This window comes from Ceratotherium simum, chromosome 17 (genome assembly GCF_057802395.1).
Source record: "Ceratotherium simum simum isolate JZ-2026a chromosome 17, ASM5780239v1, whole genome shotgun sequence".
NCBI classification, from domain to species: Eukaryota; Metazoa; Chordata; class Mammalia; order Perissodactyla; family Rhinocerotidae; genus Ceratotherium; species Ceratotherium simum.
In genome coordinates this window covers 19,584,297-19,600,390 of record NC_141916.1, presented here as the reverse complement: position 1 = coordinate 19,600,390, position 16,094 = coordinate 19,584,297, and the positions used below count along the sequence as shown (strand labels likewise).

Sequence of the window (16,094 nt, the reverse complement as noted above, 5' to 3'; positions counted from 1 at the left end):
TCTCCACCCTCTTTCCCACCCGACCCGCCCATTCTCCGGCCCCAGGACGTCTCCTCCCCTTCCTTCGCTCCTTCCGAGGAGTTTGGTTTGAACTTTTGAACCCACCAATCAGCGCCGCGCGCTCCACCTCTCCCCGCCGGCCTGGTGAGGCCGGGCGTCCGCCCCCGGGCCGCGCAGCCTGGAGGCGGTGCCGGGGAGTCCCGGGCGGGGCCGGTGCCCGCCCTCCGGACACGTGGCCGGGAAGGGGTATATAAGGTCCCTCGTGGGCGCACTGCCTCTTACTACTTCTCCCCTGGACTCCTTGGTAGTCTTTTAGTGGGAGAGCCTTTGTCGCCATCCCCTCGCTTCCTCCAGCCCCTTCGGAGCCGTACAAGTCTTAGTCATGGTGAGTTGGGGGCTGCGGGGTCCCCGGGCGGTGGCTTGAGGGGCAGGGGGGAGTGCGCAGTCCGAAAGTGCAGCAGGACCCAGGTGGCACGTGGGGCCGCGTCCGGGACTCCTCCAGGCAAACTGGCTTCTGGTGGCCAGGCTGGGAAAGCCGAGGTCACCGGGCAGACCCCTCTTCGGGCTCGAAGACACGGCCTAGGCACTGCTCTCGGTGGAAAGTGGAAAGCCCCCTGATCCTAGTGAGAGGGCATCGCCTCAGGGCCCTCCACTGCTCAAGGAAGGCCAGGGAGTCTTCACATTGGTCCCCAAGGACTTGTGGAAACTAAAAATCAATCCCTACCCTCCATTTCCCCAAATGACCTCACCTTCCCTCTGCCTTACGCCCTGGACTCCTGGAGCACCTCGTGCCCTCCCGCACCGAAGGTGCGAACACTTCTGGCGCCCCCCTCCAGCGCCCTGTGACTCGCTGCTGAGTCACCTGTGGCCGGGCTCTGGGGAGAGCTTTCAGTTGCACCAGTCCACCTGGAAGATGCAGGCGGGCTCCTCCTTTGAAGGGAATTATTAACTGTCACGTTTTCTAATCCTGCATTTCTAGTGTTAATTTAGGGGGGTGTTTACAGCTGAAGCTTTCTACTTGTCAGGTCTTTAAAAACAAATCCATAAAAGGACATTTTCTTATAAAACCACAGAGTAAATAGTACGTTTTAAACATGAAATTATACACAACTTGAGTATTTTCTATATAGCTACAAGAGGTATTGGAAACAACTATTTTAGAGAACGTCTGTTGGAGGTCTACCTAAAATAAGCCATGTTTTTAAGCTGGTGTTTGTGTATCAAATGTTTCAAAATAGTATCTTAAAAAAAAGAATACAGTGAATAGTCGACCAGTTACCCTTTTCAGAGACCACCACAGTTATCAAAATTGTGTCTGACTGTAACAACTTACTTGAGTGGTTTTCACCAAGCAAGACTAAAAAGATACTGTTAAAGTGTGATTCAGAAAGTAGTGGGACTGTTTAAGGACAGGAGAGCAGCAGACCTATTTAGGCAAATACTGGTTAGATTAATAGAGTTTTACACAAGACAGTGGCTGCTTATCCAGTTAAAGCTAGACTAGGTGACTCTTATCACCTATGTCTTACTTCCTCTGCCGAGGGGCCACAGTCTAAAGGAGAAAGCAGATTAGACTGTTGCACAATGAAAAAGTTTTTAGGATCAAAAGGCTTCAGTGGAAGAAGCGTTTCCTTCGACTCAGGATCTTCCCTCGGATACTTGATCTCCTTGGGCGTGGGGCTCTCATGGCTAGATCTCTGGTTCTCTCCAGCTTTCTCAGGCTGTGGAATTTCCAAAGTCCAGTTAAAGGTAAACATGATGCAATGGTAAATAGTCATGAGTTCATTAGGACAAACCACTCCCCTTTCTCCCACAGCCCTAGAGCCAGACGAGTGGAAGCAGGTACTGCTGAGTGTGCTGGTGTGAGCAGGAGACCATGATTGTTTCATGGAGTGTAGGTGGGAAGGAGGGGACTGTAAGTCAAAGGTGTGAGCAATTGGTGTTATTATCTCGGGTTATGAAACTAGGCCCTTTAAGATCTCAGCTGAGTTGAATTTTCTTTAACTAGTTTCCTATTAGCTTTAAAAAACTTGAGACCCTCTTACTCAGGGAATATGTCGTGGGAGGTAGTTGGAGATGATGTTTTGAAAGCCCTCTGCCAGTCTCCAAAGTGGCTTATATGACTTGTGATGAAATACAGTAAACACTCTTGTTTCCCTCTTAGGTCTATGAGTATAGATTCTGTGTTCATTGCCTTATTTTGTTAAGCAGGAATGAGTTTGATAACTTATAAATGACCTTGTTCAGCAAGTAAAGGAAAATATTTTCCCATTATCATTAAATTCTTGAAACCAGACTTTCCACAGTGCCAAAGATATAGGTACATTTTACTAGGAAACTGCTAATTTCTTAAACTATTAGTATTAGCTTTTATTTTCATGTGTCTCTACCACCACCTCCCCCGAGATGTGTTGATAATGAAGGAAAAATGTTCTCCTTAAGGTTAAATTCTTCCACAGGTTTAAAAAGCTGCCTCTGACCACAGTTTTTAAAATACAGCTAACTGCTGCTTATCTGGCGTTTTCTCCATGAGTCATATGGCTGTAGTTTGCTGGTTTAAGCTAGTTTTAAAGGAAGAGGGAGAAGCTCTTGTCTTTGAAAGAATAGGATTAAAGAGGGACTGGAATGAACTCAGTAGTTACACAATCTCACGTAGAATGAATCAGAGCTGGAAGGGGGAATTTTGCATGCCTTGAAGGAATCAGCAGGCATATTTCCCAGGAGCTGGGGGAAATATAATGCTATAGAGCAGCTGATGTCATTCTAACATGGTAGAGACCTGAGCTTGAATATCTAATGTGGCTACAAAGCAAGGTTCTGGTCTCTGGTCTTGCCTAGTAATTCATTAACATCTTTCGTTTTCCAAAGCATTTTCCCTGAATTAGTCTTCAACAAAGACTGTTGCTTGTGAAATAGTCCCTGGGCAGGAGTGGCCTCTAGAGAGATGATTATCTATACTGAAGGTTAATTAGTCATTTAGGTGTGAATCATTCCTAAACATTCCATCTGATGTGTCATATTCTGACATTTTCCTTCCTTCCTGCCACAGCGTGAGTGCATCTCCATCCACGTTGGCCAGGCTGGTGTCCAGATCGGCAATGCCTGCTGGGAGCTCTACTGCCTGGAACACGGCATCCAGCCCGATGGCCAGATGCCAAGTGACAAGACCATTGGGGGAGGAGATGACTCCTTCAACACCTTCTTCAGTGAGACGGGCGCTGGCAAGCATGTGCCCAGGGCAGTGTTTGTAGACCTGGAACCCACAGTCATTGGTGAGTTGACCACACTAACCTGAGTGAGATCCCAGGGGTCTGGGACAGGAGGTCTGTCCTGGGGGCTCTGCTGATGCCCTGGGGTTGAGCAGGCTTGTGCAGGTGGTTAGTGATGGGTGGCTGCTTTGTCTTCCTTTTCCAGATGAGGTTCGCACTGGCACCTACCGCCAGCTCTTCCACCCTGAGCAGCTCATCACAGGCAAGGAAGATGCTGCCAATAACTATGCCCGTGGGCACTACACCATTGGCAAGGAGATCATTGACCTCGTCTTGGACCGAATTCGGAAGCTGGTAAACACAGTACTTTATTTCAAGTGGGGTGAGAGTTTTCTCTTACAGTTTTGAGAGAGACCAAACTACAGGAATCATTCTTTACAGGGGCTAGCCCGGTGGTGTAGTGGTGAAGTTCGTGCACTCCGCTTCGGCAGCCCGGGGTTCGTGGGTTTGGATCCCAGGTGCAGACTTACACGCTGCTCTTTAAGCCACGCTGTGGCAGTGTCCCACATGCAAAATAGAGGAAGATTGCACAGATGTTAGCTCAGGGACAGTCTTCCTCAAGCAAAAAGAGGAAGATGGGCAACAGATGTTAGCTCAGTGCCAAACCTCCTCACCAAAAAAAAAAAAAGAATCATTCTTTACACACTAAAATGAGCCTTAGACTGCTCACTAAATAACGGGACTTCTAAACCAGACGGTCCTGGGTTGTGAGACAGCTGTTTGGGGCAGGGGTAAGTGCTCTGTTGCCTATTGCTATGTCTCACAAGGCAGGTTTGGGCAATTGCTCACTCAGTGAGGACAGTTTACCTGGAGTCAAGGTGAGAACCAGGGAGACTTAACATTATTGACATTTAAGATCATTTAAAATTCTTGTTCGTATTAATCAGCTTCCCTGCTTTAAGCTGAGACATCCTTTTTAGGTCATCTTAGTCGCACTGCATGAGTAGGTGGCTGACTCTGACATGTAATTAACTGATGAAACTCATAAAAAATCTGGACTGGTGCCTTATGTTAATACAGAAAGTTCAAAGCACAAGAAGCCAGTATAATGCTGACTAGAAACAGCTGACTCTGGAAACTCCCAGCAACATTGAAAGTGGAGTCAAGGGAGTTCCCTTATTACAGAAGCAAGTGTCAGTCACTGAAACTTGGAAGGTATTGAGAATAATCACAAAAAGCAGCGCCCTTGCTCTTCTAGCAGAGCTCAGGGCAGTATGAACTGGCCCTGTGGCAGAAAAATCTTGGGCAACTGTACTCGCATCAGTAAAGTTGATAAGTGTTCTGTTTGGATCATTCTAATTAAGAGTTTGGCAATCACATGACTCTTGGCTCCTTAGGCATGTGGGCAGCTTGTAAGTAATTAACCAAAAATCAAGAATGAAGGCTTGGGTAGAGGAGTTTGTCGGGAAAATAAAATTATATTAAACCCAGACACAACTGGTCTGTTCTGAAAAAGAAGGCTTTGCATCATTCATGACTTCATACTTTTCCAGATGTTTATCATGGTCTTGACAGCAAAATTGGGTTCATGCTTCCCATGTTTGCAAGTCAAGCTTCAGCTACAAACACTGACTTGGAAATCAGGACCTGCCTTTAGGGACAAATAAACTTAGTAATAGCCATTGAGGGTTCTGGAGTGAAGTTCATTAACTACCAGAACAATTGCATTTGTCCTTGGTGTTATTACTATGTCCACATGAGGTTAAGTGGATGTGATTGGGAGACTAGGGTCTGCCCCGTACATTAATCTTATTCAGAGTAGGGACCCACAGGAGCAATGAACTGAGGGGTTGATAGAGAAGGTCCACAAATCTCTGAGCACTTTTGAAAAGTGAGGGTTATCATCAGAATACTTCGTTTGAAAGGTCAAAATCATCCTTTCTTCGAGTAGCATCTTGTTAACCAGAATAGCTCAGTTAGGTGTGGAAAGCCCAGTGACAGAAGGTCTCATGGAACTGTGACAGTCTGTCACCTTTCTGGTAACTGGAGCTTACTCTGCCAAGCACTGTCCAAGTACTCCTTTGATTCTCAACAACCTGAGGTAGGTTACTCTTCTCGTTCAATAAATGAGAACTGAGATTGAGAAATGAATTTGGTCAAAGTCACTCAGCAAGGAGCTGGTAGAGCCGGCTCCAGACCCAGCCTGACTCCAGCACCAGGGCGTTGGAACTTAGCTATCCTGTCATATTCCAGCTCGGAAGACAGCTGCCAGATCTTTGTAAGACATCCATTGTACGGGGCTTGTGGTCCCAGATCTGCCCTTGGTAGCTCTCCAACTGATAAGAAGTTGCCCTTGTTCTGCGGTCACAGCAAGGGCACCGGAGGTTGCCCTCCCGATCACCAAAACTTGGGCCCTGCATTCATTCCAGACCTCATGATTCCTGTGGAAATGAAAATAGTTCATTTAAAAATAGTCTTTTAGCAGATTTTTCCGCCCAGGAGTTGGTTGTGAGAAGTTTCTCTGAATCGCTTAGCACTTAGCTCTTATGACTGCTTTCTTAGCAAACATTGCTCAGAAGATTTTAAAAATCTCAATCAGTGTAATTATGGATTCAAAGAAGTCATTGCGGCTTTCACCAAGGCTAAAATTAAGAAGACTTTTTTCTTTTGCAGGCCGACCAGTGCACAGGTCTTCAGGGCTTCCTGGTTTTCCACAGCTTTGGTGGGGGAACTGGTTCTGGGTTCACCTCCCTGCTGATGGAGCGTCTCTCTGTCGATTATGGCAAGAAGTCCAAGCTGGAGTTCTCCATTTACCCAGCCCCCCAGGTTTCCACAGCTGTAGTTGAGCCCTACAACTCCATCCTCACCACCCACACCACCCTGGAGCACTCCGATTGTGCCTTCATGGTAGACAATGAGGCCATCTATGACATCTGTCGTAGGAACCTCGATATTGAGCGCCCAACCTACACTAACCTTAACCGCCTTATTAGCCAGATTGTGTCTTCCATCACTGCTTCCCTCAGATTTGATGGAGCCCTGAATGTTGATCTGACAGAATTCCAGACCAACCTGGTGCCCTATCCCCGCATCCACTTCCCTCTGGCCACATATGCCCCTGTCATCTCTGCTGAGAAAGCCTACCATGAACAGCTTTCTGTAGCAGAGATCACCAATGCTTGCTTTGAGCCAGCGAACCAGATGGTGAAATGTGACCCTCGCCATGGTAAATACATGGCTTGTTGCCTGTTGTACCGTGGTGATGTGGTTCCCAAAGATGTCAATGCTGCCATTGCCACCATTAAGACCAAGCGTACCATCCAGTTTGTGGATTGGTGCCCCACTGGCTTCAAAGTTGGCATTAATTACCAGCCTCCCACTGTGGTACCTGGTGGAGATCTGGCCAAAGTACAGCGGGCTGTGTGCATGCTGAGCAATACCACAGCCGTTGCTGAGGCCTGGGCTCGCCTGGACCACAAGTTTGATCTGATGTATGCCAAGCGTGCCTTTGTTCACTGGTACGTGGGTGAGGGCATGGAGGAAGGAGAGTTTTCTGAGGCCCGTGAGGACATGGCTGCCCTTGAGAAGGATTATGAGGAGGTTGGAGCAGATAGTGCTGAGGGAGAGGATGAGGGTGAAGAGTATTAATCTGTCTACTGCAATTTTACACTCCGTTGTCTTGGGACTGTCGTATTTCTGTTCTGTGAAGCTGCCTATTGTGGCCCTAACTTGTCAATAAAAGTGATGTTTTGATTTTAAGTGTCAAGCTGGCTTCTGTATCACAGTAAATACTTGTCGCACTTATTCAAGGCTGGGTGGGGGTGGAGGAGGCTGGCAGAGGATCCACCTGATCATTTGATCAACATTTCAGGTGGCTTCTGTGTGCTATGTACTGTGCAAAGTGGTTTGTTTCAGACAACTGATGAGTGGTAATAAAATTATTTTGTAAGTGAGGTAACAGGCTCAGATAGGTTGGGCCAGTACTTCTCAAACTTCAGTGTGACTGAATCACCTATAGATAGTAATGCAGATCCAAATCTGCAGGTCTGAGGTGGGACTTCAGATAGCTGCATTTTTTAACAAGATTCCAGCTGATGCCCTGGGTCTGCTGTGACCACATGTGGAGTAGCAAGGGGTTAGGTAACATAGCTAGTAAATGGTGGAGCCAACATTCAAGCAAACTGCCGGACTGTCAGAACTATTGCTGTCAGTATTTCATAAAATATTAGAGTCACATGGATAGGGCTTGGAATTGTGCTGATTTATTCCATACTTAACCAAAACCTACAATGGCAAATAAGATTGTGCTTTAAGAAGTTACTGCTTGGAGAAAGTGGAGCTGGCTGAGACAAAATTACAATAGTCACAGGTCGTTGCAGTGTTGGTACTTGACCCAAGGGTGTGTCATGGGAAATATTTGAAGTAGGGGAATAAGGAAAATTGAAGAATGATGTGTATGTAGGAAAGATTGGAGAAGGGAGAGTTTCCTTATTTGGACTCTTCCAAGCACCTGTTGGAAGCAGTGTGGTTCTTGGGGGGAGCAGGAGGGAGCTCTGTGGTGAGGGCAGGGAAGCAGGGGCATGAATGTGGGTGGCTAGAGAGCTTGGTGACTGGTACTCAGGTGGCCTATAAGGTTGAACTGAGCAATGGAAAAGGACAAAGATGGCCAAAGGGCCAGGTCTCATGCAGAAGGGAAGAACCAGTTCTGGTGGTTGGATGCTGGCCTGATGGGAAGGCCAAATGTAGCAGGAGATGGGGGCGAGTGCAGAGCTGCAGACGGGTTCACCTTTGCTCCATGACTGACCTTATTCCGATGGTGCTCAGTTACCATCTTTCTTTTCCCACCAGTGTTTGCACCCCTTATCTACTGCTCACCTCTGCCCCCTTACTCCTTGAGGTGAGCATCTAAAAAACGTGCACATTCTATCTGCGAGCACAGCACAGCACTACTTCCAGCCTGTGCTGCTTCAGCTTGTGCTCAGAGGGTCTTACAGCATTCATCATGAGAGCAACCAAGGTCTTATCCCCTTCAGGGCAAGGCCCAGCCCAGCCCCATTCTAGAGTATAAAGTCAGCTAATGCTACTTATCAGATGGGCCAGGTTCCTCCTGCAGCCTGAGCATGGGGGTCTGGGATGAAAGTGAACCTTGGAGAGGTTGGCCAGCCCAGCCACTGGAGGGGCAGCTGGAGACCTGGAACCTAGATCTGCCGATTGCCACAGAGTGAGCAATGGAGGAAAGAGGACCCTCACGTGTGAGAAGGAGCAGATAAATCTTCCAGCCTCAGCTGAGCTTTACACCCCACGATAACTGAGAGGTCCATTCTTTGAGCCAGCATTTCCCAAGCAGGGTGCCCTGAGAATGGGATTCAGGAGATCCCAGGTATAATCCCTCAGCCTTCAGAACAGCCTGGTGGAATGTGGAGAGCTTGAAGCCCCTGGCCCAGTCACCCCTGGCCAGGAGTGGCCCCCTCCAATTGCCTCAGTAAGGCTTACAGGTGAAGTACTTTCTACATGTGCCAAAATGTGCAAAAATGGTCGGAAACTTCAAGCAGCCGCAACAATGTGGGGGTGAAAGAAGGTGAGAGAAGAGTTTAGCTGAGAAAAAATGTTCCAGTAGAACAGAGCCTGGGGAATTGGAAGAGCAAAGTGCCAGTGGTTGGGGAGGGATCTGTCCTTGCAATGATGATTTTCCCCCTCCTGTGTTGGTGAGAGAGGGAATAGAAGTTAGCCTGCAGCAAGAACAAATATACCCCAAGGTCTAGGTCACTGCTTTGTGGCTGACAATCATCTGATCTGCCCTTGAGCGCAAATGGAAAGTCTGGACTCAGAACTGCAGCCATCACTGATGCTGCAGAGGTTGATGGGGATAAATGGAGAAAGCCTAAGAGGCTGCAGGCTCCGAGCCTGGTGGCGGCCCCAGATACTGGCTGTGCAGACAGAGGGCTTAGGCTGCCCTCACCTGACCTGACCAGAGGAGTGATCTTCCACCCTGTGGAGGCTTCCAGACACTGAGGGCCCGGTGGGTCCAGACAGAGCTGCTGTGAGCCGAGGTGTGGAGGAGATAATGGCTGTGAGGGGCTGCTGTGACGGCCTGTCTGTCATCCTAAGTGTTTGGGAAGCAGCTGGCAAATGCCTCTGTCTTCAGGCCTCTGACTTCTGGAAGGTGTGTGGCAGCCCTGAGTAGAGTTGTGGGAGGAAGGGAGGTTTTCACATCTTGGGTGTTTCAGGATCTTCACAACACCCTGTGAGGTGATGCTGTTGTACGCATTTCCATAGCTGAGGAAGCCAAAGCACAGAGATTAAGTGTCCAGCCTAAGGCTACAGAGCAAGTGGCCAAACTGAAATTTTGGTGACTTCAGAACTCTGACTGCAAAGCCTGTGCTCACTTCCATTCTGCCGAGCAGCCTCCAAGCAGCACTAGGGGAAATCTTTGCCCCACCTGGCAGCCTTTCTATTCTAGGGGAGAAGGGCCACGTCCTGGGCCATGTCAGGCAGGAGGCCCACAGGGGCCAGCCCCTGCGTGGAGCACTGGGTGGAGCCACAGCCACAGAAGGGAGATCTCACGATACCGTTGACCGTCAGATCACCTCCCAGGAGCCCCATTCCTGGGCCCAGGTGGCAGCATGCTGGTGCAGAGGGGCAAAGCCAGCTGGTCCCCACTGTCCAAGCCTGTAGCCTCCCTATTGAGGGGCTTTTTGTCCAGACATCCCCCTGAACTCTGAGCGGTTCTCAGCTCTTAGAGTTATGGTGGCCTTGCAGGGTAGCTACTACCACCCGCCTGGACTCCTGCTCACAAGACACCAGCTGCCGCGCAGACAGGACAGCTCACACCTGGAGCATCACTCTTCTAAGCGCAGGGCCAGGATGGTCAGCTCCTGTCAGCCAAGGCCACGAGGTGAAGCTGGCAGACGTGACCCAGGCAGGTGGCTCCTGGAGCCCAATGCCAGGGCGGCCATCTGGGAGACACAGGGCAGCAGAAGGTGAAGAGAAAATAGACCTGGTATGTCGGGGTTGTGGGGTTGGGCAAGGTTCCCACCTTCAGCCCCGTGGAGAAAGTCCCCTTTGCTGATGTCTCATTAGCCTGTCACTGCCCTGTTCATTCCAAGAGCCTGGTGTCCCTGAGTTTGTCAGCCCTGAGCAGGTTCTGAGAAAATGGTTCTTTCCTCTCTAACGGTCCCTCGGAGTCTGCAGCAGGAGAGAAATACTCAGCAGTGATGACCCTTACAGACCTCGAGGCATCTCCTTTAGTCGTAATACAGAAAATGCTTTTATTTATTTATTTTTTGTGTGTGGAAGACTAGCCCTGAGCTAACATCCAATGCCAGTCCTCCTCTTTTTGCTGAGGAAGATTGGCCCTGGGCTAACATCCATGCCCATCTTTCTCGATTTTATATGGGACACCGCCCCAGCATGGCCTGACAAGCAGTGCATCGGTGTGCGCCTGGGATCAGAACCTGCAAACCCTGGGCAGCCGAAGCAGAGTGTGTGCACTTAACTGCTACGCCACCGGGCTGGCCCCAGAAAATGCTTTTAAACACTTATCTTACCACGAGAAGACTTTCTCTCTTTTTAAAATAAGAACAGAATAGAAAGCTTTTCTAATTACACAAGAGTTTTGTTTACATTCACCAATTAGTTTAATTCATTGGGGGAGGGGGGGAACATAAATACCATCTCACTTCTGTCACCCTTCACCCCCTCCCCACACTCTGTTCTTATCAAATCTCTCAGTTGGCTCACAGGAGATGTCTCGCCTGACAGTAAACCAATACTGAAATGCCCTGGGCAAAGGTAATCATGTCCAATTATACTATTATAACAGCCATTTCAGTTTTTAAGTTTAATTCATTCATTATTTTTGGAGAACCTATTTGGTGCAAGTCACTGTGTTGGGTACTATACAGAATATATTTAGCTTTTTTGTCCCCCTTGGGCTGTAGAGACAGATCACATAGGCAAAACCCTAACTCATGGCAGTATATGCCACACGTCAGAAGAGGCTGTGACATGTGGCAGCCGCTATTGCATCTCCACCCCAAGCCCTCCCCGCTGGTTCTACCTGCCAGCACAGCCCAGTTGTGCTCAGGGGTTGGGCGGCGGGAGGCTGGGCCTCTCCACCCCCAGGGTGAGTCTTAGTCTACATTTATCCAGGTAATTCCAGTTCTCTCGCAGGGATTGGTTAAGGAAACAGCATGTGATGCAATTATGGAAATGAGAGGTGAGGTCATGTCTGCTGGGGGGGGGGGATGTTCTTGGAAAAATTTCCGTGTTCTTAAAAAGGAACACAGGGAAAGGGTTTCCTCTCTTGCAACCTTTGGCATTATTTTGTGAGCACATGATACTCGAAGTTGCCGCAGCCATCTTATGGCCACGAAGGGACAAGCATGAGGACAAAAGCTGACGCTCTGAGCATGACAGAGCAGAAAGATGCAGAGAGCCTGGGTCCTCGCTAGGATGTTGTGCCTTTGAATTAACCAGCCCTGAAACTTCTCTGCCTCTGGGTTGTTCATTGTGTGAGATTATAAATCCCCTTATTGTTAGGGGGTCTTCTCTTGCTTCCTGCCAAAAGCATTCTAACTCATATAAAACCCTTATGCAATAGTTCATGGAAACTTTTAGTAAAATAATCGATAATAAAAAAATTAAGACATTTTAAAAATTGTATCACTTCCTTTCCAGCGCAAACACTGCCCTGGGAGAGAGGGCTCCTCCACTCCCCGCTTCCTCTCCCCGGTTTTTGCCCTTCCTCTGTCTGCAGTTCCAGGCCAACCAGAGTGACCTGCTTTCTCCTTTCAGTCTTTCCAGGAGACTTGGCCGACTTAAACCATAAATTGAAAGCACACAGAGGCCTGAAGAATGTAGCTTCTTCCCTTTTACATGTAACTGTGATGGAGCCCTGGTCTGATCTGTGGAGGTATGGACGAGCAAGCAGGCCCACTCCAGAAGTCACCTCCTCCCGAGAAGCCCGAGAAGCCCGGCCAGAAGGAGCCTGACCCCAGGGCAGCCTCAAATCTTCTAGAGCCTAAGGAGCTTTGAGCTGCCCTTGGAGACAAGGGGTTGGTGCCGGGGGATTCTTGGGACAAGGGCCAGAGCAGATTCTAGGGGCTCCAGGGTGTGAATAGGGGTCACTCAACTGGTTGTTCCCTGTGTGGGGGCCCTTGGGTCCCTGAGAGGCTTGTTCTCCTTTTCTGGCCCACGCGGTTTCCTCTAATCTTCCTCCCTTCCCCCCTCTCTACCCACCCCTCATCGCTCCTCCCTCCACTTCCATTATTATTATTATTATTATTATTTTTTTTTTGTGAGGAAGATCAGCCCTGAGCTAACATCCATGCTAACCCTCCTCTTTTTGCTGAGGAAGACCGGCTCTGAGCTAACATCTATTCTCAATCCTCCTCCTTTTTATTCCCCAAAGCCCCAGGAGATAGTTGTATGTCATAGTTGCACATCCTTCTAGTTGCTGTATGTGGGACGCCACCTCAGCATGGCCAGACAAGCGGTGCATCAGTGCACGCCCAGGATTCGAACCTGGGCCGCCAGTAGCAGAGCGCATGCACTTAACCGCTAAGCCACAGGGCCAGCCCCTAAACTCTGCTTCTGAAAGGCATTGAGCCTGTGAGGGAGCTGCCAGGGAATGAGGCTGGTTCCGGAGACCCCATGCACTCGTGTTTGATGGGCAAGGCCAACTCCATGTGGAGACCACAGGCTGAGGGAGAGGGAAGTTCTGGCTCCACGGTCTCTCCAAATGTGGGACACCTAGAGGCAGTGGGGAGACACTCTCACCAGGCACAGTCGCTTATAAGAGACCTGCAGGATCAAGTGGAGACCAGGATGAGCCCAGGTTCTATTCTGATAAGTGGTGTGACTAATTCTGCAACTCTTCTTCTTGGTCTCACTCACCCCGTAGCCAGAGCCACCGCCTTATACCAGGACATCAGAGACAATGGGATTGACCCGCTAGAAAGGGGTTGTGGACATCATGACACTTCACCCCGAAATGCTCCTGCAGGCACCTCCTAAGAACAAGAACATTTCCTTACACAGCCACATTCCCATCTTCACACCCAAAAACAGGAATAATCATTCCATAGCATATAATACACAACTTTCTCCAGGAGCCTTTTTTTCCTTCAAATGCAGGATCCAATCTAGGTTTGCACATTGCATTTAGTTGTTACATCTCTTAGTCTCTTTCTTGTCTAGAACAATCCCCCACTGTAGTGGGTTGATGGTGGAACCTGTGAATGTGACCTTATTTGGAAAATGACTGTTTGCAAGATGTAGTCAAGGATCTTGAGATCATCCTGGATTACCTGGGTCCCCAAATCCAATAGCAAGTGTCTTTATAAGAAGGAGAAAACAGTCACAGAGGGGGAGAAGGCCATGTGAAGGCAGAGGCAAAATTAGAGTTACACAGCCACAAGCCAAGTAACACCACCAGAAGCTGGAAGAGGCAAGGTAGGAGCCTCTCCTAGCCTTTGGGAGTAGAGCCCTGCCAACTTCGTGATTTCGGACTTCAGCCTCCAGAACTGTGAGAGAATAGTTTCCATTGTCTTAAGCCACCATGTTTGTCATAATTTCTTATAACATCCCTAGGAAACTAATACACCCATTTAAAAAAAAAAATGGTGTTGACTTCTTAAAGAATCTAGGAATCATTGTCTTATAGAATGTCCCAATTCTGAAACCGTCTTCAGATTGACCTTTTAAAGTCATAAATCAGATCAAGTCTTTCCCCTGCTTAAAACCCTCCAATGGCTTTTCATTGCATTGAAAATAAGCCATCAATTCTACTCTGATTTACAAAGCCCCACGTGCTCTGACTCTTTCCACTCCTCTAAACTCACCTTTCCCTTTCTCCTCCCCGCCCCACCTCGCTCCAGCCTTGCCCACCTCTCTCCAATTCCTCAGAGGCCAAACTCACCCCAGCCTTACCCCTGTGCTCTGGCTCCTCCCTCTCCCAGGCGACAACCAAATGTAATTCTTGATCTTTGAATCCTGGATTAGGGAGAAGTAGTGATGAAGGGCATTATTGGGACAGTTGGGGGAATTTAAATATGGACTGTATGTGAGATAATGTTGTCGTATCAATGTGAAATTTCTTGAGTGGGTTAATAGTACTGTGGTTATGTAGGAAAATGTCCTTGTTCTTCAGAGGTGCAGGCTTAAGTATTTAGGGGTGAAATATCATGATGTCTGAAACTGACTTTCAATGGAATTGTGGCAAAATATTGAGAATCGGTAAATCCGGGAGAAGGGTGTATTGGTGTTCATAGGAGCATTCTTTCAACTTTTCTCTGGGTTTGAAAATCTTTCAAAATAAAATGGGGGAAAAGATGGACAATTTAAAGAAAAAAACTTAATCTAGGTATACTCAAATTTTCATGTGCATTAAAAATCATCTAGGAAGTTTGTAAAATGCAGATTCTAGAGATTCAGAAGATCTGAGTGGAGCACTGGAATCTGCTTTTTAACAGGCCCCCAAGTGACTCTGAGTCAGGTCCCCAGGCCACACCATGAGAAGGACGGTTCACTTAGCATTCTGTGGCCGTAAGCTACTCTCCTGTTCTCCAGTTGAGGGGGAGCTGGTTGGACGGGTCAGGCAGATGGAGATGCGATTTTATGGTGATGGCAGGACTGGAGACTGTAGACACAGTTGTGGGTGAGGGTGGGGGTGTTGAGGACAGATTTTGCCCTCCTTCCCTGGCTTTTGGCTTCTGGGGGGGCAGAGGAGGCTCCTACAGTCCAAGGAAGAATGGAATCAGGGCTATGAACTCCTAGGACTAATGCTGCTATTCTATTTTACACACCCTGGGATAATTCTCCTCATCTGTAAAAAGGGGGTCATAATAAATAATTTTGAAGCATTCCCCAAATCCAACGTTTCCCGAGCCTTGAGTCTTAGACGCAGAGTGCAGTCATGTCATTCCAGCTTCTGGCCAGAAGGTGGCAGCAATACATCTCTATATTTTCCAGACTGACAACCTCAGGAAAGATTTTTTTCCAGCTGCCTCAGGGTTGCCTTCAGTTTAGCTAACATTTGTTTGACCTGAGTCCTGTGCTAGACACCACAGACACAAAGGCAAAAGAGACCTGACCACTGCTCTCAAAGATCATATTGTCAGGGAGGGGGGAGTCAGACATATAAACATATTACTAGTTTACTAGCTGTGTGACCTCGGGCAAGTTGCTTAACCTCTATGTGCCTCAGTTTATTCAACTGTAAAATGGGAATAGTAATAGTACTATTACTAAATAGTATTATTATTAAATCTCACAACATTCCTGGGAGGAGGTGTCATCATCCCTATTTTACAGACTAAGAAACTGAAGCTCAGAGAGTTCAAGTAATTTGCCCAGAGTCACACAGCTAGTAAGTGCCCAGACTGGCAGCCTGATCTCTTCTCCTATGGCCTTTTCCTCCATTCCACCTTAGCCTCACATGCCCACTCTCTTAGAAATGCCTGAGAATCTTATCAAGAGTCCAGCTCTGGACCTCTTTACTCTGCCAATCTCCCTCTCTCTCTTGCTGACACCCGCCTCCTCAACCAGCTTTGAGTTTGTGGCCCGTCATTCGGTAGCACCCTTGTCAGTAACCTAAACTTCATTGCTCACCTGCCTTGCAAACCTCTGAATGTGTCCAATTGTCATTTCTCTCCGAGCCTTCACCAAGGCCGGCAGAGCAGCAGGGCGGCAGAGCAGCAGGGGCAAAAATAACACTGGCTAATAGTTACATGGACGTACTATGTGCCACGCACAAAGGGCTTCACACCTTATAACTCATTTATCCTCCAACTCTATGATACTATTATTATCACCCCATTTATGGATCAAGAAAATGGGGTGAATAGAGGTTAAATCACTCAGCCAAACCCAGAGCACGCAGCT

At 48.2% G+C, this 16,094-nt stretch overlaps 1 protein-coding gene across 1 annotated transcript; it reads left to right on the top strand.

Annotated features, from left to right (window-relative positions):
* Positions 1 to 225: 225 nt before the first annotated feature.
* On the top strand, positions 226 to 6,968 carry LOC101402274 (tubulin alpha-1C chain). Its single transcript, XM_004428978.3, has 4 exons — positions 226 to 385; positions 3,050 to 3,272; positions 3,415 to 3,563; positions 5,883 to 6,968. The coding sequence occupies exons 1-4, from the start codon at positions 383 to 385 to the stop codon at positions 6,855 to 6,857; spliced, it is 1,350 nt and encodes a 449-aa protein (XP_004429035.2). The 5' UTR covers positions 226 to 382; the 3' UTR covers positions 6,858 to 6,968.
* Positions 6,969 to 16,094: the final 9,126 nt, after the last annotated feature.